Source organism: Rattus norvegicus, chromosome 5 (genome assembly GCF_036323735.1).
Source record: "Rattus norvegicus strain BN/NHsdMcwi chromosome 5, GRCr8, whole genome shotgun sequence".
In the NCBI taxonomy this organism is placed as follows: Eukaryota; Metazoa; Chordata; class Mammalia; order Rodentia; family Muridae; genus Rattus; species Rattus norvegicus.
Genome location: NC_086023.1, coordinates 138,441,259 through 138,456,311, shown reverse-complemented (window position 1 = coordinate 138,456,311; position 15,053 = coordinate 138,441,259). Strand labels below are relative to the sequence as shown.

The 15,053-nt window shown below is 36.9% G+C and overlaps 1 protein-coding gene across 6 annotated transcripts in view; it reads right to left on the bottom strand.

Annotated features, from left to right (window-relative positions):
• Nucleotides 1-15,053, bottom strand: part of Foxj3 (forkhead box J3) — an 88,138-nt gene that overhangs the window by 57,449 nt on the left and 15,636 nt on the right. For all 6 annotated transcript variants that reach the window (XM_039110006.1, XM_039110009.1, XM_039110007.1 and 3 more), the window contains one exon: nt 12,803-12,863. In XM_039110006.1, coding sequence (XP_038965934.1) covers nt 12,803-12,846 — 44 coding nt within the window. In that variant the 5' untranslated portion in view covers nt 12,847-12,863. The remainder of the gene's footprint in view (nt 1-12,802; nt 12,864-15,053) is intronic.

The following is a 15,053-nucleotide window of genomic DNA, read 5'->3' as shown; positions in this document are numbered from 1 at the left end:
ATTATTGTCTTACTAATTCTAAATTCCTACTGCTGTTCTAACCTAAATTTAGCATTTAACACCTTCATATAAGTTTATCATATGCCCAAGCTTCCTACTCACCCCTTCTCATACCTCCCCCCTGAGAATAGTGACCATATACTAGGTGCTACCTAATAACATGCAGATACAAAATATCTAAAAATAACAGTAATTTAATAAGGAATTAAAAACCTTATCTGAAATGGCCTTTCCTTTTCACTGTTTTTTCTTCAAGACTCAAACCAAACATCTCTTCCTGTACAAAGCGTCCCATTCTGTAACTAAGATGAATGAGATCCTGTTCTTATAAGGCACAGATTAAATAAATAGCACAAGATTTATATGCAAGCTGAACACCCTGTGTCATGGAGACCCTCAGAGCTCCTTGAAAGAGAGAACTTCAATAGTTAAAACAGTAACTATCAGGCTGGAGAGGTGGCTCAGCTGTTAAGAGCACTGACTGCTCTTCTAAAGGTCCTGAGTTCAATTCCCAGCAACCACATGGTGGCTCACAACCATCTGTAATGAGATCTGATGCTCTCTTCTGGTGTGTCTGAAGGCAGCTACAGTGTACTTATATATAATAAATAAATAAATCTTTTAAAAAAAGTGACTATCTGCCAGGAGTGGTCCTAGCACTTAGGAGGCAGAGGCAGGTAGGTCTTTAAAGTTCGAGGCCACTCTAGTCTACAAACTGAGTTCCAGGACAGATAGAGCTACACAAAGAAACCTTGTTTCAAAAAAAGAAAAAAGAAAAACCACCAATGTGTGTATCTGTGTGTCTTTGGTGGGCTGATGTGCACACACATTTCATCAGACCGGAGAACCTGTCAAGAAGCAAAGCACCTGTCAGAGGTTAAAAGGAAGCAGCAAAGAGTAGACTGGACAGCTAATGGAGGGCGCTCACAGCAGCAACATCCTTATTAACTTGGGAAGGGTTACTACCTAGATTGACACAAACAGCTCTCCTAGAATGCCAGAGGAAAATGGAAACAACGAGAAAAAGAATCCATTGTTTGTGAGAGAGAAATGAAAATGGAGAAGAACTACCACCTAAAGTTCTGATAGTGGTGTGGCATCTTTCAAGGGGAATTTTTTCACAACTTTCAAGACATCAAATATAACAACAGAGCAAACAGGTGTGGTAGCTCACAGCCATAAGCTCAGCACTTTAGAGGCTACAGCAGCAGTGCTGAATTCAAAGCTAAATCCACTGAATTAGACCCCATCTCGAAACCAAACCTAAAACACTTTTCAAAACTAAGTCATGACATGTGGGTAAGGAGGTGGGACATTAATTTCACTTTACAAAACACCACTGATATGACCTCGCATATGCTTTTAAACCTTATCACACTCTTTTCATTTCTGCTTGCAATTTTCCTCATTCCCAAGGAGTAGCGATGTTTACTCAGAAAGCTTTTCAAGTCCAACAAGAAAACAGAATGGTGGGGATGCTGTATCCTGATAGTTTTAGAGGACAGTGAAAGGTGACCTTATGAGGGTAATGTATAGTGACTCGAACAGTACTGAGCCTCCCTTCCACTTCATTCATGTTCTCTCACCTAGAGATTTGACAGCACATGAAAACTGCACAGCGAGGAATTCAAATGAAATCTTTGTGAAATAGACACTAGCTCCTTCCTGTCATACAAAACAATGCTCTAAATGAGAAATCAAACTGATTATAGAGTTACAAGTACAGAAAAAATACAGATGCTTAGCTTAGACACAGGCCTTATGCAACCTATAATTTGAAGCACTGTAAGGCTGGAAATGTCACCAAACATTTCTTTATGCTATGGCAGTTCACACCTTTAATTCAGCACTCGGGAGGCAGAGGCAGGCAGATCTCTGAGTTCAGCCCAGCTTAAGGCTCTGCATCCCTCAGGGATTTATTTTGGTACAATGGAACCTCTTCAGTGGTCTATGAATTTCTTAGAACAATCTTCACAATTTATTAAACATTTAAGAATACAAAGAAAGGGCTGGAGAGATGGCTCAGAGATTAAGAGCACTGACTGCTCTTCCAGAGGACCTGAGTTCAAATCCCAGCAACCACATGGTGGCTCACAACCATCTGTAATGAAATCTGATGCCCTCTTCTGGTGTGTCTGAAGACAGCTACAGTGTACTTAAATATAATAAATAAATAAATCTTTTAAAAAAATAAAATACATTTACAAAAAGCTTATTTAAAAAAAAGAATACAGAGAAGACCAATTATACTAAGTATGAATTTTAAATACTGCTACACACATACATATGCTACCTCACACAATCATCCAGCAACCTTGGTGAAAATGAGCCCTTCATTGAACTATATTAAAAGTCATCCAGGATTTAAATTTTTGTAGACGGCACCTGGAAAATGAGAATATACTTTTTCTACAACTAAGATCTTACAATAATGATTCCTGAAACAGTCCATCAGTAAGACCTTCCTTACTCCACGGGAGGATTTTGAATCCATAGTTCTCAGGTATAAAAGCCCTAGCTGGTTATTGCACAGCAGAAAGATGAAGGTGTAACAGGGAGAAAGAAAATGTTCTCACTTGCCTGGTACAGAACCCGATTAAGTCTGACAAGTGTAGTTTTCTAACTAACTGCTTCCTGTATTGCTCCTTCCTCAACACTCTCTCAAAAGCAGTTAGTTGTTCCTTATTCCATTGAGGAAAAGAAACAACAGTAAACTACTTTCCATTAAGGAATGGCTGATCTGTTAACGCTTCTTTAAGAAATGACCCTCTGAGAGACAAACCAAAAAGAAAACACTCCTTGTTGCTCTGAAGTGAAAACACAAAGTGAAGAAAATATACTTCAGGATAGGGAAAACTCAGTAAAAAAGTATAAAACATTACTCACCAAAACTCAACCTTTCTAACTTGTCTTCTACCTCTAAAGTTCTAAGAATGTTTATAATACAAAGTATATAAAAACTTCTTAGGGATTTGTGAAAGCTGCCGTGGGGGTGAGGGGGAGTGTGTGACTTCAGAGACACTTATTAGAAATAGATTGGTAAGGAATCCCATGAGGTTATTTTGTAAAGTCCTGATAATTAGATTCCTAAGCTTGCCACAGGAAGACAGGCACGGTACTACTATGCCTGCACTCTGGAGGTAGAAGCAAAAGCATCAGTTCAATGCCAACCTCAACACCATACCAAGTTCACGGGCAGCATGAAACCCTAGCCCCAAGCCCCACGACTAAATATTTTCAAAGGAAGTAAATTCACAACACAATCAATCTTTTCTGGATTAGGAGATTCACTGTACTTTTAAAAACACTTCTTAAGCTAACCTAAATCTCTCTCCTACTGTGGAGAGTACAGAGGAAAATGTCTTTAGCCAGAGTTCTCTTCATAATGATGCCACCTTTTTACACATGTTAAAAGTCTGTAACTACTCCAACTTTTCCTGCAAAATTTAATAAGCATAATACATTTGCTGTTCTCTCTAGTTGCTCTCCAAATTACCCTTCCACTATTTAGTCTTAGATTCCAAATATTCCTAATTCATGAAAACCATACTCTCAGTTAGAAGCCTGTTCAAGGTACAAAGGTACAGGCCATTGAACCAAAATGTTTCTTGATTCATTATCATGTGTGTGTACTATATGTATGTGTAAAGGTTTCCTAAGTCATTACAATGGTGAAATTTTCATACAGTACAGAAAACCTAGAAGGTTTTTTTAAAGATCTATAATTTACCAGAAAGTCTTAAATCAACAATGTAATCTACCTGACTATGATAAGGACAGACTCTATTGTTTACTATCATTTATACCATAGCATCAATGCACAGAAATGTCATAATAAATATGTTTACTTAAAAAGGTATTCCCAGAAGATCATAAAGGCACTCCATAATATCCACTTTTAGATTTCTTGTTATGATTTCAAGACTGGCTTAAAGATCAGATAAAATTTAGTCTACTACATAAAAGCACTCTAATTTTTATAAGACATGAACCAAAAAAATTAAAAGGGGAGAGGTTGGGGATTTAGCTCAGTGGTAGAGCACTTGCCTAGCAAGCACAAGGCCCTGGGTTCGGTCCCCAGCTCCAGAAAAAAAAAAAAAAAAAGAAAGAAAAAGAAAAAAAAAGAAAAAAGGAAAAATTAAAAGGGGAAGATAGAGGAAAGAATCAGAATAGAGAAGACAGTAGACTAAAACTAGAATTTTAGAAAATATAAACTACAGCTTCCTTGAAGACAGAGAGATGAGCAGTTCCTTCAAGACTGCAGTGTTTTAAGGAAGAAACATCACATTAGATGAAAAGGAAAACAGAGCCAGGCAATGGTGGCACACTGCCTAGAATCCCAGCACTCAAGAGGCTAAGGCACATCTCCGTTTCTAGTACAGCCTTGGCTACATAGAAAGACACTTTCAAAACCAAGAGCTGAGGATGTTGGTCAGTGATAAATAAAATGCTTACTACATAGCATATACGAGATTCTGTGTTCAATCACTCTGAGTTAAAAACAGCATCCTAAAAGGCTACAATTTAATGAGTTTTTAAATTCTGTTAATACAAATAATCTAAAAACTAAACAGACTTTCTGCTCTAGGAGCATATAAGTAGTTAACAATTTATATAAAACACCAACTCATTACCACTCTGATTGCTTTGTGTGAAAAGGTCTGGATGTTAATTCTACAGCTATCTGGGATGAAATGGTTACCAACCAATCATAGGTAAAAATGCTACCCCTAAAATGCATTTGACCCTAACAGCCTCTGCCTGGAGACCTATCTTATCAAGACCTATCTTATCTGCTGTTTGTGTTTGGCTTCTTGCCACCATTTCAGAGTTTCTCGGCTTTGCCATTTGATTTTACCCTTGTGTTTACTGATTGATGCTATCCTTGTGTTTTCTGTATGTGCTGATCTCTGTGAAATGGAGACCAGCCTAGTCTTTCTAGTGAGTACCTGGCTAGTGAGAACTCAATAGTGATACTGTCTCAAACCCACTGCTACGCCAGTACAAGAAACTATGTTCACTGGAACATGAATATACACATATACACATACAAACCACACACACATGCAATCAGTTGAAGGAAGGGAAAAAGAAATGAAGTCTAAGGAGATGGTATTATTTAATGTTATCAAGTAGTGAAAATGCTGTGATGTTTTAATATTATAAGATATATAATGGACAGATAGCTTTTAAATTATATTCAAATGCTAGGACTACAAAATGTTAAAAAAAATATACAACGGAGTTTCTCTTAAATTTTCTGAGTATGTTTTTAAGTTTTTCTTTTCTTTCTTTTCTTTTTTTTTTTTTTTTTTTTTTTTTGGTTCTTTTTTTCGGAGCTGGGGACCGAACCCAGGGCCTTGCGCTTCCTAGGCAAGCGCTCTACCACTGAGCTAAATCCCCAACCCAAGTTTTTCTTTTCTTTTAAGTCAACTAGAGTGTACATATTTATGGGAACAGATGCAGATGGCCTGTTATCCTCACTATTCAGGCTTTCACTGAAACTCAGGGTGTAAATGCAGCAGATTCAGGTTACACAAGTGTTTGTTAACCTTAAGGATTTTTTTTAATGTTTTCACATGATTTACAAAACCTACCAACATTTTTCAGCAACATATAGACATTCTACAAAACCATATTAGAACAGGCTAGAAGAGATCTTAGTAAACATCTCTCTATGAGACTTTCTGAGCAGTCTTCTGGAATAAGTAAAGCAGTTACTAAGTCATTGCCCCAAAGCTGCAAACTCTGACACTATCTATCCCACTCAATTCTGCTCTGCCAAACTGGAGCTAGGATTCTCTGCAAGCCACACTACTAATTTGCCAGCTGGCTTCTTTAAAGTTCTACCAAGAAAAGGTAAAGTTAAAAAAAGAAAAAAAAAAAAAAAAACAGCTTGCAGGGCTAGAAAGATAAAAGTGAATTGTTTTTTCTAGTATTAAAGAAAGAATTCTCAGAGCCAGGTTGGTATGTGTTTCCAAACCCAATACTTAGGGAGGCAGAGGCAGGCAGACCTCTCTGAGTTCCAAGCCAGCCTGGTCTACCTAAGAGATTCCCAGGTCAAGCCAGGGCTATATAGTAAGACCCCTCTGGAATGAATGAATGATAAAGCAGGCAGACAGACAGGCACTCACACATTCATACACTCCCCTACCAAAGGCTTTTTCACCCAGGCCCTTCCCACGACACCAAGTAAATCCAGTTCTCAGTGTTTCTAACACTTGAGATCCAGCTTTGTCACACCTAACTCAGAAACACCAGCATCTTTCTCAGGAGTCTAGGTCTCAGTCTATATACTTTATCTTGCAAGCTAAAACTTCTCTCCTGCACTTCTATTTCAAAGTTAGTTAATCTTTCTAAGTTAGTAAACTTTCCTCTAGCTCCCTACTAGTCCAATGAGTAACTGGTGTCATATGGCTTTCTTCACAATGCCTTTCTTTTATCATTCTGATACTTAGTTAACAACTTTGTATCTACTAAGGTATCTTCTGTCTAAATATATATCTGGCACAGTTTCTGCCCCACAAATAAAATCCATGTGATAAAATAATCTCAGTATGCAGAATAGGATTTTGTTGTCATAATTTTTTGCCCTTTTTCCCCTTCCCTTTGGAGATAGGGTTTCATGTAGCCCAGGATGGCCTAGAACTCAACTATGTCACCAGTTAACCTTGAACCTCCGATCCTCTTGCTTCCACTTCTCAGATGCTGGGTCTACAAGCTGAACTGCCTTACAAAGCCTTGTAATTTTTATTAAAATACAACTTAGCACCAAGAATGGTGACAGAGGCCTGTAATTCCAACAACGGGGTAACTGAGGAAGGAAGATCATGATTTTGAGTCCAGCTTAGGCTATGTATTGAACTTCTCTTAAATAATTTTGCCTATAATATATTCAAGTAAAGAGCAAAGTGTTGATTGGTAAGAACAACCTAGTTAAATCAATATTTAGCTATTACAAACATTACTTCAAAGAAAATTTGAGTTTGTCCTGAATTCATTCATAAATATATATTGATAGAATAAGATATATGAAGATATTGAAGTATCTCTCTAAATTTGGCATTACTTTTTAAATCATAAAATATAGCAACTGTAATTTAAAAACCAATCCTAATAAACAATGATCCAACATCACCTACAAAATATGATTAAATTATCTTAATTATTTAAGGAGACTGGGAGTAGCTTTAGTCCATTTACCTCATATTCCCAACAAAAAATTAAAAAGTTTTATTTTGGAGGCTAGGTCTTCCCATGCACCTCATGTTGGCTTAAACTCGAAATCTTCCAGCTTCTGCCTTCTAGGTGCTTTTACCACACACATGTATGCCAGCAAACCTGGCTCATGCCAAGAACTTCAAAAGCTTCACATACTGTCACTCTACTCCTTGACTTAACTTACATATACTGCCCATCCTCATTCCTGCAAGGTCCATAAGCTCGTGGACCTAGCTCATTTGGCAGGTGATGGCCAATTTTGATTGACAATTTAATAAGACTTAGAATCACTATAGGAACAAGCCTCAGCCCACTTCTTTGGGAATTTCTAGACTAGGCAGATGTACAAAGGCACACCTATATTGTGGAGGTACTAGACTAAATAAAAAGGAGAAAGAAAACAATAGCTTTCTTCACTCTGCTTCCTGTCTGCAGATTCAATGTAAAGAGCTGCCTAAAGCCCTCTTATGAGCCAGAATATACTGTCACAACAACAAGACAGTATATACTGTCACAACAACAAGACAGAATATACTGTCAAAACAACAAGACAGAATATACTGTCACAACAACAAGACAGAATATACTGTCACAACAACAAGACAGTATATACTGTCACAACAAGACAGTATATACTGTCACAACAACAAGACAGTATATACTGTCACAACAACAAGACAGTATACTGTCACAACAAAACAGAATATACTGTCACAAGACAGTATATACTGTCACAACAACAAGACAGAATATACTGTCACAACAGCAAGACAGTATATACTGTCACAACAGCAAGACAGAATATACTGTCACAAGACAGTATATACTGTCACAACAACAAGACAGAATATACTGTCACAACAACAAGACAGAATATACTGTCACAACAACAAGACAGAATATACTGTCACAACAAGACAGAATATACTGTCACAACAACAAGACAGAATATACTGTCACAACAAGACAGAATATACTGTCACAACAACAGGACAATATACTGTCACAACAATAAGACAGAATATACTGTCACAACAACAAGACAGTATATACTGTCACAACAACAAGACAGAATATACTGTCAAAACAAGACAGAATATACTGTCACAACGACAAGCCAGAATATACTGTCACAACAACAAGACAGAATATACTGTCACAACAACAAGACAAATATACTGTCACAACAACAAGACAGTATTTCTGGTTTGGGGAAGAGCACAGGAAGCAGTTTTAATTAATCAAGTTTTTAACATCTCCCCCCCCCCCCGCACACCCCCACACACAGTAAGAGGGGGTATGTTTCCTTTCTTATTCGAAAACAGCTTCCACTTAGAAAAACCAATGACAGACAACAGTTCTCTTCACATAAGTCTGTAAAAATGGAACTCTCTGCTTTGAAAGAGCCATTCAGAAAACTACAGAAATGAGTCTTACAGTCTGTAAAGTGAGTCTGATTTATAGCTATATTCAAAAGATTCTGGTTCTAGAATTATTATACATAAGAACTATTATACATAAGCACTCTAGGTTAGTTAATCCATCCCAAGTTCTGTAACCTTAGCAAGCAAAATTTAGGCAAGTATGCAACTAAACCAATTATTACATAACACAAACACTAACATAAACACAAATACTCCAAACAACTTAAAAATATCAGTCAATAGCCTTTATAGGATTGTTCCAGCACACCTGATCGTAAAATATTTTAATAAAATCTATTCAGTGTAAGAGCAAAGTCTACAAAACCACTTGATATAACCATTCCCAAAATTTTAAATATTAAAAAAAAAGACTACTCCCATCACATGAAAAGAAATCACCACTAAGTCAAATTAGTTCTACAGCAGTTCTTAGATAAAAGAAGTAATGTGCTTTTGTTCCCCAAAATTATTTCCAGAACAATTTAGGTATCCCTTGCCTTTAAAGGGAGGAAAAACATTCAAGTTAAGTAGGTGTAAAAAAAAAAAAAATGCATTTTCATGGGAAGAAACACCATAATGGCATAAGGTTTTCCAGAGAATAGCAAGGAACTTTGCTCCGATGAATGCAATTGCTGAAACTCCAAAAAAGGCAAACTTTATTCATTTTCCGATTCACTCTAGAAAATCAGAACCTACATAGTCCTGAATTTCACATTTACAATTCAAGTAATGTTTCTTTCTCTCCTCTTGCCCTCATTCATCATTTCCTCTGTTCCAGTAACACTGGCCAGCCCAGGTTTGGTCTGTTATATATTGTAATGATAATTTCTTATCTAAAGGTCTAAGCTTATTTTTATGTTTATAAGCTTTTGTTGTGCAAACCTTGTTCCTTGACTTAAAAGTATTGGTTAAATAAAACTTGCTACAGCCAATTACTAGAGTTAGGTGGGTTTTGAGTTACTGGGTTGGGGGTGGAGAAGAGTAAGAAATGACCAGAGAGGAAGGAAGAGGAGGCCACCAATAGAGGAGAGGAACCATGAGTACATGGCTAAGAAAAGACAACAATTATCTGGAGTACACCACTGGGGAGGTAGCCAGGCCAGCAGTTAAAATGGTAGATTAGGGGTTATCCTCCAAATAAAATAACCATAGTCAAGAATCTCGTTAATCTGTAAGCTAGTTGGAGATACACATATATTGGTTAAACCACATGTTGGCGCCTTACATAGTGCATGAAAACAATCTATCTGAGACAAGTTACTGGGTAGAAAGGCACAACCCCAACCCTTCCCCCGAAAATGTGGCTTTCAAGCTACTGCTGCTTGGGACCAGCTAGACAGACCACAGCTACTGGGAAGGATTTGCACTAACTAGCTCAGCAAATAGACAGAAAGAGGCTGCAGTTCTCCCTAGAGCTGCATGCTGCTCTGGCTTTCCTGACAGAATGCACAGCTTAAGCTGATGCCCAACACAGAAGAATGACAGCCTAGTCTGGGTCCACTGAGTCACTGTCTAGCAAGAGGTGTCAGCATAACCAAACAGGGAGGGGCACATAAGCCAGACGCCCGGGGATGCAGGCCTGAAGCCTCAGAAAAGCAGGGCATGCTGGAAAGGCCTGGCCAGAGCCAGCAAAAGGCCAAGCAAGGAGCCCTGAGCTAGCTAGACAGCTGGAGTGGGGAATGCAACACAAGGTAAAGGCTAAAAGTCCCAAGAGTCTAAACTAAAGGTATTAAATTTGAAAAAACAATAAAAAAGTTAAATATTAAAAATATCTAATTAAAATATAAAAAAACCCTTAGAAAAAAATTTTAAAAATAAAAAATGCTTTTTATGACACAATGCATCTGGATTCTATATGATCTTACTTCACTTATCAGCATAAAGATGGCTATTTTTTCAATGATTACAGTTTTATATGTCCTCCTTGGGAGAGATCAAGATAAGACAGACTTAAGGGAAAAAAAACCTAAAAAGTTAAATACTAGATTAGGGACCATAAAATGGGTTTAAAAAAAATCTTTAAATAAAATTTAAAAACCCTCAAAAAAAATCCAATCTAAAACTTACAATATCAAAAAAACATAGTTCCAAAGTTTCCACAAGAGTTTAAAAAATTTAAATGGCAGCCTATAGAAATACAATATTTTAAATTAAAAATCCAGATTCTGCTTACTGATGCTAACTTAAAGCAATGCCACACGATGGATTGTATGCTTCATTTTACAGTTAAAAATTAAAATCTATATGAATATCAATACAATCAATCAATACAAGTTTAGAGTCCCAACAGACTTGAGTTCTGTGGGTGATGATTCTGAGATTACATATTTACTAGGGTTGATGGTTATCTTGGAGATGCCTTCAGATTAAAACTAATGATACTCAGACATATATGTCCATTAAAATACAACAATTTTATGGGCATTATGGCATAAAGCCTACTCCAGATAGAGCTTATACTCATCAAAGTCAAACCATTATGAAAAGGCCTAAGAGGAAGTTTTTTTTTTAAATGCTCATAAATCAGAAAGGGGAGAAAACTAGACTCTGTCTCAAACCTACATACTCTTGAAATTCACATTTATGGAACTAGTACTGTTTCTCTCTCTCCTCTCGCCCTCTGTTCATTATGTCCTGTTCCAGTAACACTGACCAGTATAATATTCCTCAAACACAGAAGAGCCTCTTACTGTGGCAATTTCTAGATTCCCTCTACTTAGAATGTTCATTCTCTACATACTAAATATGTATCTGGCTCACTCCATCACTCTTTCAGCTCTACATGCAAATGTCTCCTTTTCAGTGAAGCTTTCCCTGGGTTATTTTAATCCAGTTCAAAGTAACACCTACTCCTCTGTTCTAGTCTCTTCCATTTCCTCCTCAGCCCTCATCAGGAACTCTCAGTATCTGGCAAATAGGTCTACTTATTTTGCTTTTAAAACAAAAAAGCAAGACAGCAGCAACAAAGCATTACTGTAGTTCAATGGAGAACAATGCTGTTATACTGTGGACGACTGTTAGAATGATGCTGGCAGTGCATCACATGAATAAATGATACGGACTGCAGCATCTGGTAACTAGTCGCTGTTGCAATTTAAATTTTATACTCTAAATTTTCATTTGAAAATCTTCAGTTAAAATTAGTTTTAGATTTTTTTTTTTTCTTTTTCTTATTGTGACAGGGTCTGTTATGTAGCCCTGGCTGTCCTGGAACTCACTAAACCAGTCTGGCCTCAAACTCAGACCCACCTGCCTCTGCCTCTGAATGCTGAGTTTAAAGGCATGAGCTATCACACCAAGCAAGGTTACTTTTCAAAAACTGCTCTTCAGGGCTGGAGAGATGGTTCAATGGTTAAGAGCACTGACTGCTCTTCCTGAGGTCCTGAGTGTTCAAATCCCAGCAACCACATGGTGGCTCACAACCATCTGTAATGAGATCCGATGCCCTCTTCTGGTGTGTCTGAAGACAGCTACAGTGTACTCATTCATATATGTATATATAAATAAAATAAATAAAACCTGCTCTTCAACCAACAGTCACTCAACGTATAGGACATGGAAATCTAGGAAAGTTTTGTATTTGTCTGCTCTACCTACCCACTGTATTTTTTTTGTATTTAACAAAAAAAAAAAAAAAAAAAGATTTCGGTAACTTAAAAAAATCTGAAAACACTAGCTTGTACAAAACAACTTAATTCCTATTTTCTACATTTATTTGTTTAGTTTAATGTAGAAAATGGTAATCTAAACACTCCTCAGAAACAAGTTAAAGTCAGTAATTCAGTCCTTATTAATCATCTGTTACAAAGCAAACAAATTTTTTAATTAAAGCAAATAGAAAACAGCTTACATTTTTAAGAAACAACAACAAAAAAGTGTAGTTATGCTATTTCATGATCAAGATTATCCCTGGAGACTAAGAAGAGATCTAAATACCATTACCTTAGAAGTCGCTGTAAGCATAAATACCCCCACTGCACCAAACTGCACAAAACAGCAGTATTTTTCCTACAGCAAAGGTGAGTTACTGTACTTCACTAGGGAATGAGCTGTGGGGCTATTTCATAAACAAAACAGTTTATAAAGTTAGCTACTGAGCACCTTGAAATTCTCTACAACATGACATGATGAACTGGGGTTGGGGGGAATGTACTCACCTTAATGAAGTTACAGATGGACAGGCTTGTCCATACAAACCCATCTGGCCACAAAGAGAATCTAAAAGTAAAGAAGAATTCATTATTAGATGCTTCAAAGTAAATTGATCTATAACTCAACTAACTACAATTTAATTAAAATGCTGAACAAAAATCAAAAGCTAAAGGAATCACCACTATTAAAGCATGTATGAATGAAAAGAACATGACAGTATCAAAGATGCGCACATCGATCACATAGGAGACAGACACCAAAAGGTGGTGAGACCTCGTAATATTTAACAGATGAGTCATAGGGCGTGTGCCCAGTGTTTGTAGAATCCTAAGCATTCCAGCACGGTACCTGAAAGCTACCATTCGCCTGAGCATACCAGTATCTACACCCACACCATCTCCTGCACACAACTAGTCTCCAGTGAAAAGAGCTATCTTTACTGGTTTTTGTATAATACTTCATCTGAAGAAATAGTTGCAATGCTTTAAAATCAGATAGTAAAAAGCAGAGTAGCACTTGAGTAAAAGGGGACTTGAGTAGTTCAGATTTTCATTCATTACTAAGAGTGACTTTCTTCATTAAAACTTGGGGATGATACCATCTAGCTTTATTAACCATTCTAGACTTGTTTAGAATAAATGGATAAATGTATTTATTAGCAGGACTATATAACAATGGCAGAATACCAATTATTTGTACTAGGCACAAAGATAATCCACAAATGCCAAGGAGTTAGCAGGTATTACAAAAAGATTGGAAGAGGTTAAGTACATACTGTGTAGAATGTATGTGTGTTAAGACATGAGCAACCGAAGGGAGTGCTTATCCCAAAGAGCCCGCTCTCATTTCCAGCCGCAGCCCAACTCTGTTAAGCAGCATTTTAGACAGTGTTGAAAGAACTTCCCAGTTTTCAAAGGAAAAAAATTCAAACTTTAATTCAACTCTGACTCCTATTTTCTAATCATTACAAGAGCCAAATAAATCACTAGATTTTATTCTAAGTTTATAATAACCTTTAAGAAACTTAATGGGTTCTCAGCAACTAACAAAGAAACATGTGGAATGGCAATACTCTGATAGTTTATTTACTTTGTTTCTCTGCTAGAATACAAGTTCCACAATAAAAGGAATCTTTTGTCTGCTTCATTTCCTTTTATCACCATAATCTGACTGTCATCATATTTATTCAATGACATTGCTTCTGTAATTGAAAAAAAAAAAAAAACACAGAAAGTTAAAATAATAGGCTGGAGAAATGGTCCTGCAAGCCTGGCACCCTCTTTCTATTCCCAGGACCCACAGAAATTACCAAGTCTATGAAAACAAGCCTCTGACCTCCACATGTGCACATCTAAACACAGACAACTTTTTTAAAAGCAAATTAAAATGTTTGAAACTGACTAGATCTCTAACCCAGTCTCTGTGTCTTATACTTCTATCTTTACATAATTTAGGACCAAGAAGAGCAAATTATATCCAGAATATATACAGAATCTTCAAAACTCAAAACTCAACCTAATTTTAAAAAAGGCAAGGATTTTAACAGTCAGTTACAGGTGAATTATCTCACAAAGAGATAGGTATTCAGCATTATTCACCACAAAAGAAATACAAATCAAAACCACAATCACAGCGGGAACCCGGCTTAGGGGACAGACTAGTGAAAACCTGCGTTTGACCCCTAGAAGCCATGGTAGAAAGAAGAGAACACCTGCACCCACACATAACAGTTAAATAACTTATAAGTTTTAAACTTCTTAAAGTTCTTAAAAATCTTACAGTTGCTAGTGTTGCTCCTCTGAAAACACAGCAGCCAATCAAAAAGCTAAACGCTGATTTACCATATCATATAAACCAGCAATTGCACTCCTAAGGAGAGAGAAGCCAGCATCCCTAAATATATAAATCCACAGGGAAAAACGGAATAGATGATTAAATCCTAACAACAAAAGAGTAAGACAATCTGGATGCCCACCAACTTGGTGTGTTAAATACAAAAGCACTATGTCCATGCAGCACTGACAAAAGAAAATGACGTAGGCCATAACACACACACCCTTGAAAACTTATGCTAAAGAAAAGACAAAAACACCCTATGCACCATATAATTCCTTCCATCCATACAAAATTGGCAAATCTGAATTAGTAAACAGAGTCTACTAGTGGTTTCTCAGAACTAGCAGGGAAAAAAGTAAGAGGATGAGAGGAATTGGCTACTAGAGAGTATGGAGTGTCTTAGAGGGGTAGGAAAAGATT